Source organism: Seriola aureovittata, chromosome 5 (genome assembly GCF_021018895.1).
Source record: "Seriola aureovittata isolate HTS-2021-v1 ecotype China chromosome 5, ASM2101889v1, whole genome shotgun sequence".
In the NCBI taxonomy this organism is placed as follows: domain Eukaryota; kingdom Metazoa; phylum Chordata; class Actinopteri; order Carangiformes; family Carangidae; genus Seriola; species Seriola aureovittata.
This window is the reverse complement of record NC_079368.1, coordinates 9,640,045-9,650,496: the sequence shown is the minus strand read 5'-3', so window position 1 is coordinate 9,650,496 and position 10,452 is coordinate 9,640,045. Positions and strand designations below refer to the sequence as shown.

At 42.7% G+C, this 10,452-nt stretch overlaps 1 protein-coding gene across 2 annotated transcripts; it reads right to left on the bottom strand.

Moving 5' to 3' along the window:
- Positions 1-1,338: 1,338 nt before the first annotated feature.
- On the bottom strand, positions 1,339-9,033 carry zfand5a (zinc finger, AN1-type domain 5a). 2 transcript variants are annotated; one of them, XM_056376875.1, is made up of 6 exons: positions 8,683-9,033; positions 4,987-5,148; positions 4,431-4,533; positions 4,227-4,312; positions 3,562-3,690; positions 1,339-3,388 (listed from the first exon to the last, which is right to left on the bottom strand). In XM_056376875.1, exons 1-6 carry the CDS (start codon positions 8,711-8,713, stop codon positions 3,240-3,242), a joined length of 660 nt encoding a protein of 219 aa, XP_056232850.1. In that variant the 5' UTR covers positions 8,714-9,033; the 3' UTR covers positions 1,339-3,239. The 2 variants fall into 2 exon arrangements, with proteins under 2 accessions (XP_056232850.1, XP_056232851.1); XM_056376876.1 differs by having other exon boundaries at positions 8,764-9,031.
- Positions 9,034-10,452: the final 1,419 nt, after the last annotated feature.

The following is a 10,452-nucleotide window of genomic DNA, read 5'->3' as shown; positions in this document are numbered from 1 at the left end:
CAGTAGAGGAGGAAGATGCAGTTAATGTGGGTGTGACTGTTTACATGAAAGAGAGGAGGTGTCTTCATGTTTGTATTTATTGCATGTCACTTCATGTAACTTCCAACCACTTTGCACATCTGGCAACAACATCTGCCATTTTCAGGTGGCCATAATCTCTAAAGTCTTTCGTCTAGTGAGCCAGCTTTTTAACCTCAGCCGCACCCAATGACAGACAGAGTGAGACAGGGAGAGAGGGTGACATGGATAAATGGGCTGCACACATCAGTGAAACAAATTATAGGTTAACGTGTGTGGTGGGTGGGCGAGAGATTACTGACAATGGAGTGTGTGTCCAGCTTTTTTGCACATGTGCACACACACACAAAGTGTGATTCAGGATGTCTGCAGTTGTTCCAGGTCATATTTGGAGTGTGGTTATCCTCCTCTCATCTGTCACTGCATTAGTTATGAAGTGCACTCTTCTGTCCCCTCTGGCTTTAAGGACAGGCAGACGTCGTCAGTGATGACTTTACCTTATAATACATTCTCAGTGACTGAATTTAGACACCTTAATAACAACCTTGAGTTTGAATATTAAAAGGAGCTGATGTTTTTCACCCAAAATGCCTTTGTGTAAATCCTCCATTGTACTTAAGAATTGCCTCCAGACAATGTGATCTCTGTAGCTTTCTGTCACAGGGACACCACATGAGCACACCTCAGCTGTCTGAGCAGCTGTTGCCATGATGCCATCTGTGAACACACTTTGCCCCCGGAGCTCCTGACAGGAGTGCGAGAAAACACATTGTCTCTGAGACACACACATCATGTGTGTCCTGCATGTACAGCGTTGGCCTAGATCGAGTGGAACAGGATCATTTTCTTCCAGGGTCTGGGGATTAATACTTCCTGTGTGACCCAGACATGGTTTGGAAAAAAGTCTCTTGAGCAAAGTTTACAGCCTGTGCTGCCAGCTCTCTGTATTAACACGAGGACGCTAAAGAGGCCGGGTTAGCCTAGGTAAAGTATTACAGAGTAATGCTGGAGTTCCTGACATGTGGCTCCTACACTATTCTTGTCCTGACTCAAATTAGTTCCAGCGTTCACTCTTCACCAGCTTGTGCTGATTCATCATTAACTTCATCTTCCCAAAACAGCCTCATTTTCAAAGTCATATTTACTGTGCTAAAATATAATGCACCTGATGACTCCGACGGGTTTATCTCCACATAAAGGATCGTAAACTGTGTGAAACTGTTGAAAACAAAAGGTTGAAATAGCCAAACACATTTTACTAAAACTCCAACAATACTGAGAAATGGTGAGCTGTGCAAGTCAACACACAATGAGGCTTGGTAATGTCTCTCTGTACAGTTTTATTTACATGATACTATTCTGTCGTAATGCTGGATAGCAAGATTATATGTAATACATAAATATCAACACAGTTTGTTGTTTTTTCATTTTTTGTACAAATTTGCATATAACTAAGAATCAGAAAGGAAAAACTCAAACGGATACATACAGTTATCTTTTAAATGAAAAACACATCCTTACAGGGGAGGAAAAAAAGGGGATTAACACAAGTCACAAACATACGTGGGTTTCAATGTGTCAGGCAGCCATGAAAACACACTTTTGCACAGGTATGTGCACGTGCACGCGCACAAATACACACACGCACACTTCTCTACGGTGCTCTATAGCAGACACACAGACCAATAGCTGTTAGACAGATGAGAAGTTACATCTAATCTTGGTATCTATTATTTTTCATAAATCTAGCTCTGGCATGCTCCTGTAGTTCTGTAAACATGTGCTGATAAACCGGGTAGCTCCAAAGACAAAAGGGTTGGGGAACAACACACCCACCCACCCAAATACACACACGCGCACACACACACACATACGCGTACACACACGCGCACACACACACACACGCGTACACACACACACACATCTCACATGAACGTTCTGTTAGCGCATTTTAAAAAATAAAACAGAAAAGAAAATCATGGTTCACATACTCTAACTCCACAAATGCACTGAATACATGCGCTAACATCAGTACAATATCAATGGAAGAGAAAAAAAAAAGCTATTACAACATAACAGATAATTGTCTCTCAGCAAATAAAATGTCGGAAACCCTAAGTTGAGTGATGCCAAATATTTCTGAAACACTAATGCAGATGTAGAGTAACTCATGCATTTATCCCATTCATTCATGCCCCTACAATATTGTAGCCTAAAGTCACCAAGTTACCAGCCCTGCCAGGGAAGGGTGCCATCCTTCCTCTCAGGCCACACGTCGGTACACACAGCCCTGCACCAGGCGTCTGAGATTACAATCTGAGCTCAGACCAGTTGGGGAACTCCTTTACCCATTATATCCATTGAAAATGTTTAGACTCAGTGAAACGTGGAGTAATTTGTTTGCCCCTGTCTAGCATGATACCTCCAGCCATAATGGAAGCAGCCTCGTCACAATCAAACCGATCACAGTCGACACAGACTTGATCACAGGGTCACTGAGGCTGACTATCAAGATGATCCATTGTTCTGCTGGGGTCAAAGCTGATGAAAACAAAGTAAAAGGGAAGACGACAAAGCTTAACGCAGCAGCTGTGAGGTAGGTAAAGCTAGGAAAGACAGAGACAAAGTAACAAAGCCCCTTGTGCATGGTGGGGGACAGTTGTACGGTTCTCCAAACATTGACTGACTCCAGTGGCAACAGGGCAGGGAACACGAAGTTCAAAACGTTGAAGGACACAACTCTTGTGGACTGTTACTGTGTAGTCTGAACGCTTTGAAAGACCAGCCAGTGTCTGACACATGACATGGTCCGAGTAAAATGGCTGTTTACGGTTTGGCACAAAATGGCGCCTGGTTAGGGTGAGAGGAGCACAGCATATCCTGGACAGTTAGCCTGGGCTGCTTTTAATAAGACAATACATATTCTTAGAAAAAAAAAAGGACTCAACAGCGGCAAAAATCACACCACAGAAAATAGGATAAAACAAACTAATGAATTAATCAAAAAAAGGAGAAAAGTGATCATTCATGCATCTCCCTCAGACAGGATCTTTTCATTTTTTTCTTCTTTTTTTCCCATTATTTTCTTGAGGTTGTAATTTTGTAAATCAAGTCCTTTCAATCCTCACTCATGCCAGTGCTCATTTCAAAGGTTCACACTCATACTCCAGTCTTTGTCAAAGGTGTTGTCATCGTTGCCGTCACTCCTGATTTTGTCAAATCTATATTCTCTGGATCTTGTCAGCCACCACAACGGGGTTCTCTTTACGGATCTTGGCGGCAGCCTCGGCCTTGTAATCATATGGACAGTTGTGCTTGTCGGAGTACCGGTGGATGCCACAGAACAGGTTGCCACAGCGACAGTCGAAGCCTGGAAACACAAAGGTAAGGAGTCAAAGCTAGAACCAGAGAGGTGAACAACTACACAAGAGAGGTGCTAAGAACACTCCTAGTCTTTCCATCTCTGACCAGTAAAACAGTTATCACTGACAATAATAATGTGTTGAATCAGCTGCCCCTTCGTGTCGTGTCCCCCTTGCTCACCTGTGAGGCCCACCCTTTTGCGGCACATGAAGCACCTGTTCTTCTTAGGTTTGGGGGTGTCACCCTTGCTTTCTTCACTGCTGGAAGAAGCTACAGGAGTAGGGCTAGAAGCAGCAGGCTGGCTTACAACTACAGATAAAGACAAAACAGGGGGAAAACATACATATTAGTCATGCTGGGTTTAATTTACCATGATCTGATATCTTTAACCTGCAAGCAGCAGATGAACGAGTTTTGTTCATATTTCTGTATGACATGCAAACACACTGGCAACTGAAATTGTGTACTTTAGTCCTAAACGATATTAATTAGTGCATTCCTTATCTGTAAATTGCCCTGTCTCGTTCTTGGCAGAAACTAGCGCATTACTCTGAGAAAGCCTCTGGCAGTCTGCATCAAATCTGAGAATGCCCTCTGGTGTGGAGGTATTTTTAAACAGATTTATTTTTAGGCAGCCTCTCTTTCTTGGAGGCTGTAAGTAAAACCAACAGTTGGGCTTAAGGTATGCAGTGAAGCATTAAAAATAAACTGAGGCTACAGTGGGTTCTATGGGGTGATGTTTGCCTTAAGAAGTCTGTATGTAAGAAGTCACGTGCATGTGTGTCTAATGTCTGCTCGCCTGTCTGTTAACTTCAAGTGTCTTTATGCGTGTCTGTGAGTTTTACCAGGCTCTAGGGGTTCTGGCTTGTCCTCTCTCGAGATGCTCATCTCTGTCATTTGTTGAGTCACAGGAAGAGAGCCTTGAATAGTTCTGAAGGTTTACATAAAGGGAGACAGGGAGGGATGAGCAGGAGACCAGTCAACCAACAGTTCACATATTCTCCAATTTTAAGAACAACCTCGAACAGTCAAACACATCCAACACTGACCTAGACATGTCGGGTGAAGAGGCGGGGGAGGCATCAACCTTGGCTAGACTGGCTTCTAGTCTCTGAATGGCTGAGGCCTCTGAGGTAGGACTAGCAGCTGAACCTGGATGAGAATGGAGAGAACTCCATTAGACAAAACTCAAACAGAAAACAGAATTGTTTACAATCAATACAAAGTACAAAAAAATGTATAATCATGGGTGAAGTCAGAGAGGAATACTTTTTTTTTTGTTTGACATCATAAATGTCTAAAAGGAGTGAACACCCCCCAAACCTTGAACAGTGTCATGAAGAAAAACAGCTGTCTTTCATTACACAGAGTGGAAAAACAGAGAGGGAGGGCAAGGGGGAGGAGAGCTGGGAAAATACACTGACTGGCCTAGAACTGATTGTATTTCAAAACAATGTCTACACTTCCTCAAGTCACTCCTTATCTCTAGCTGAAAATATATAGAACGAGCCTCGTTTATTTGTTTACATCATAAACACATGGCCTCTGTAATCAATCTGGATTGCATACTATCTGTTTTTAGTGTATTTTTGTGTGCTGTCTTACCCATAGGGCTGAGGGGGCTCATGCGGTCACTGCTCTGCTGCCGTGTCAGGTGTTCCTTATAACATACGGAGCACATACCATTGGTTCTCGGGTTGCCATAGAAACCGCAGCCTGTGGCACAAAGCATGGGCACCGGGCTCTGGTTCGTCTCTTGGGCCATTGCTAACAGAATAAAAGAGAGACAGAGTGAGAATGCTTATTAAAACACACACGCACACATAGAAAGCATTTTTCTGCATGAACACCTTGATGTCGGATACAACTGAAGGCTAAAACATTTTCCATCACAGGACACATTTCCCTGTGTGTTGCAGTGTCAACAGGGCCGACAGATAACAGGAGAGTCGTATTATGAAAATTTAAGAACAGCATGCCTGCCTGTTTTGACTTGCCCTTTAGCATGAATACAGTAATGAACGCTTCACCACAGGAAGCCCAGAGAACAAACAACACTCAGTGTGTTCTGTTCAGCACCTTTGGCAGAAGCTGGACTCTGTTCTGTCCCACAGCTTTGTTCACTGTTGTGTCCCCCTTCCCTCCCTCCATCTCTTCCACCCCTTCACCCCTTTTCACAGTTCTGAGAACAGTTTGGCTCTTCCTGGAATTTGACCCACCTCATTTTCATATCTGTGAACCGCTTTCTTTAAACTTTCTTGTATAATGTCTTCCTTCCTCGTAGCTAATTACAGACACAGAGTTATAGTCATTTCCTCATAACTTAAGGCAATTATGTTTTATGTTAATGAAAAAGGTCACAATTGAACAATAGGCCTCCGGGCTAACCTGAAACCTTATGACTTATGAAGTAATTGTGTGTCATGATTATGACAAAAACAATTATTGACAATAACTACCACTCCCTCAACGGCCTATTCTCCGCCTCTATCTAGACAAAAAATGACGCTCAGACTCACTAGCAGTATCTCAGCCAAAGAACAAAAACAACACACTGGGTAAAACAATATTCAGTCTTCACCAAGATAATGAATGAGAATGAACAAAGCAGGTCGACAGTTTCAGAAAGTACTCCCCTCCCCACCCCGTGGTTCTTGCCACAAAAGGCATTTCAAAACTTCCAGAGTCATTTCTCCCCACACATACGCCCAGAAAACTAGCGTGTATGTGCGTAAGTTGGTGAAACGTGTAGCCCTATGACGTTGTTGCCCCGTCCTGCTGCAATGCAATACAGCAGGAAGTTGCATAGTGGGAGACGCTGCCTGTGAGGCAACAGATCAAAAACACCATGGTGAATGAACAAACAGACAGACAGGAAGGACTAGATTAGTTAGTTAAGAGGTATCCTGTCTGCCAGTCCTGCCCTGGCTGTTTTACAAATCATCTGATCAACTGATACTAGACTCAAAAAACACAACAAGCATCTGGCAACAGTATCATACTTCCCTTGTAAACAACCTTTGGCCCTGTTGTGCTCTAACATGGCAGCTGCTTGCTCATCTATATTCTGGTCACAGACACAAACAGGACAGGCGAGCTTAATGTTCCAGGAGAGGCTGGCAGTTGTTTCAGAACGTCCTGTCAACTCACTCGAGGTATACTGATCACACCAACAAGTGCTATTAAATCTTCAGCTACCCCCCACCCAACCCCTCCTTCCTCCTCTCTTTCTGTGCCCCTGCATGCTATCCCAGCCGTGTCAACAAAGGGTTTCCTTGGAAAAGCCCACAAAGACCTTCTCTCCCTGTGCGTCACATGTTCAACTGCTGACTGCTGAAAAATATCAGACATGAGGTCTGAGCCAGAGGTTGGTGTAGCTTGAAAGATTTTTTTCTTAACAAATGACCAGCAGAATCAGTCTCTTTAAACCCAGTAACAACAGTTTATTATATAGATAGCTACATTTAGATTGTAAGATTTGAGCTACACATCTAGATTACATGTTCTTGGACAAGGTCTCTGAGCTAAAACAGCCCCTAAAAAGAAGGATATCAATTTAAACCAAGACTACATCACAGCTGACAACAAAAAGTACACCAAAAAGGAACGACAAACAAACATGACAAGGCCCGTAGCAGTTAACAGATTAACCATGGCTGTTGACTTTCTGACACAAAGGAACAATGGACAGTGTGGTTCAGCTGTCACGTTTGGCCCCAGCTGTCAGACAAACAGCAAGCATGTTAACCTACCCTTTACTAAGACTTCTCACAAACAGGGATAAGGTAGGAGGTAAAAATCACCCAGGCTGAGCATGTTTAAATGTGCCTAGCTTTCAACCTGACACACATACACTGCATACTTGAGAAGTTTTGAATGTTTAATGATCAAAGGAGGTCTTTTAGAGAGAAAAGAGCACACATGCTGCTCATGAAATATAACATATTTTTGTTTATGTTGTCATTATCACCAACTGGGGATCATCACTCATCAACCTTGATTAATTAACAGTTATATTAGTAATTACTGCTAGTAAGCATAACAAATACCCTGTGTCTCGTTTCCTGACACTGGCAGGGAGATGAAACTACCAGACTATGCCATTTATCACGTGTTGTGTATTGTAAAATACATCAGACAGGGCAAGTCAGGGGCTTTCCAGTACAGGGGGAGATTACCGGTCACAATCATTCACCACCAACTTCCTTTCACAAAAAATCCAAACACTCAACATTAAAATATGAAAACTTGTCGGACTTGAAATTGTGCCATTTGGTTTCTATGGGGTGAACATCTGAACGCACTTTGAAAGACAAAGGTGTGATCATCTCTAGCAAACAAAAGGGGAAGACTGTGCTCCTATATCAGCCGCAAGCTTAGCTCATATTTCAGGCCCTGCTGGGGTAAAAACTACTGAGTCACACTGAAGGACAGAACAGAAAAAAGCCTGTTGTTTTGTTACAAGCACACAGTGATTATTCTCTTTAAAAAGGGGCAAAATGTTGCAAATAATCATTAAAGGCGATGGTAAGGAAACAGCACTGATGTTTTCTGAAATAACCCACAGTCTAGACATTGTGGTCTCTGCTCCCTTTGTTTCTTCTTTCTCCCTTTGTCTGCAATCTCTCTGCTTCCTGTTTAGACATCGTTTTGTATCTCCTCGTTCTCGCAGCATTTCTATTAATAAACCTTTTCTACGTATTTTCAACGAAGCATTGAGAACAACCTCTATTATATAATCACACTTAAGTACTTAGAAACGACTTGGTGGTGCCACATAGCTCTTAACACCGAGCAAATCTCGTTTTCTCCAAAGCTGAAACTACTGCAAACACCGGGCAGAGCTGTACTGGCACTTCATTTAATATTTAAGCAAATGCTCTGTAGAAATTTCAGAGCAACTCTCTCGCTCTACTTGCCTATTCGGCTTATGAATTTTCTATTTGTAGACAGGAATTAGCTGGCTTTGGTTCCCCATCCCCCAGCTACAGGCAAATAGAAAAACAGAGACAGTAACCAGCACTAGCTAGCTCCCTCCCTTGTTTTTCCCCTCGAACAGACCGAGTCACGTTCGAGGGCTTGTGATATTTCCATTAAGGAGGATGAGATGATAGAGGTAGTGTTGGTGGTGACAACATCCACCAGCAAACGACCGGAAAAAAAAAGAAAAAAGAAAGAAAAAAAAGCTTGTTTACCACACAAAACCATAACGCACACACCACCTGACCTTTCAATCCACCGTTAAAGGTCGCCATGACCGACCATCAGCTTAGTTTAAACACCCCTCTTTTCGTTGTTTACCTCGACAAGCTGAGCTCACTTCAAAATTCATCCTTGTCGTTAAGAAAAAACAAAAACAAAACAATAATCCAAGATCATCACCTGCTAAAAATCGATGAAGTTTCTCGCGAGACGACGACGATGGGGGGGGGGGGGAAGTGGCCGTTTGTCTTGGCAGAAGAAAAAAGGTCGTGGGTTTCAGGGTCCTGGTAACGTCCGTTTCTGTGTCTGGCTGTGTTTCTGTGGCGCTGTCCTCCGTCAGGCAGGTTTAGATGGGTTTAACTGTCCCTTCCTCGCCCTCCTGCCTCTCTTTCTTTCTCTCTCCGTCTCCCGTTCCTTCTGGATGGATGTTTGTTTCCTTCTTTAGTAAGAGGGGTGGCGGATGATGTCACGGGTAAAACAACGTGTCGCCATTGGCTGCCTGCGGAGCCCCCGAGCTCTATGTACAGTTCTGCGAGACGGGGGAGGGGGGGGGGGGGTAGTAGGGTGTGCGCGTGCGCGTAGCGTGTGTTGCGTTATTACACATGTATTCGTCATCCTCCTACAAGGACACGAATCTTTTTATTGAGTAATCCACCTAGATGAATGGATAAATTAATAATGGTGCTGACATGACTGATGAATGTCTTTGAAAAAAAAAACTATGATTAAGAGGCCAATCTTCAGGGAATGCCTCTTTGTACAAGATCCCCCATTTCTGTGAGAGGACACTTTTTGTTGGTAAAAAACAGCCTCGCCCCTCCTGCTACATAGTATGATTGTTTTTGTCAGAGGAACAAAGCCAGAGCAGATTTATGACTAAAAAGATATACAAGTCTGTTTGTTAGGGGAGAGCTGAGAGAGTTGACACTAGATACACACACACACAGACACACACACACACACACACACACACACACACACACACACACACACACACACACACACACACACACACACACACACACACACACACACACACACACACACACACACACACACATTTGTGTTGACATTGAGAGTGTAAACATGTTTTCTAGGTGGTAACAACAAATAAGATGGTGGGTAATCCAAACTGATACCAAGTAATACCAGTAATAGCCTACCAGAATCACAGATATTGATACTAAAACCAATGCTTTTTTATACTTAAAATAGTTTATGCCAAACTTACAGTGCTATTGTCTGTAAATGCAATTTAAAACACAATGGTTTATTTATGTATTACCTTATTTATCTAATTAGTTACCAAGTATGTTTATGGTGTGAATTCTTGAGTGTTCATGTGCACAAAATACGATCTATTGTAAAACCAATGAATCTTTCAATAATGATTCTTAGACTTTGAATAGATAGTATCAATCTGTAAGGTGTTTCCTCCCACCCCTAGTGAGGACCCTCATTTACATAATGCTTTACTTAGCCCCTAGCCTCTAATCCTAACCTTAATTATCACCATTACATGCCCAACCCCAAGCATTTACTCTAAACTGAACCCAAACATAATTCTAACCTTTATCCCAAAACAAAATCTTTACCCTCACACACCTCTCAGAAGATCTGGCCCAAGTGAGGCCAAAATGTCTTCACTTTGGAAACATGTCCTCAATTCGTCTGTACCTCAAATACGTCCTCACAAAGATAAACATAAAGTACAAGAGCATACAGACATGCTTGTGTTGATGTTGAGAGTGCAAACATGTTTTGTGGGAGGTTGCAAAAGATAAGAGCTGAGCAGCACCTAGAGAGCAGGATATTTTCAGGATGCACTGTTGGAAAATGATTGTGAAATCCATTTAGGTCTCTGATGTG

What these genes read in the sequence shown, in the direction of transcription:
- zfand5a (XM_056376875.1), bottom strand. Translation starts at nt 8,713, where the DNA reads ATGAATTTTGAAGTGAGCTCAGCTTGTCGAG. An exon ending in GAGCCCCCTCAGCCCTATGG is followed by an intron (nt 4,534 to 4,986) that starts GTAAGACAGCAC and finishes ATTCTCATCCAG; the next exon opens with GTTCAGCTGCTAGTCCTACC. An exon ending in CAAAAGGGTGGGCCTCACAG is followed by an intron (nt 3,389 to 3,561) that starts GTGAGCAAGGGG and finishes TTGTGTTTCCAG; the next exon opens with GCTTCGACTGTCGCTGTGGC.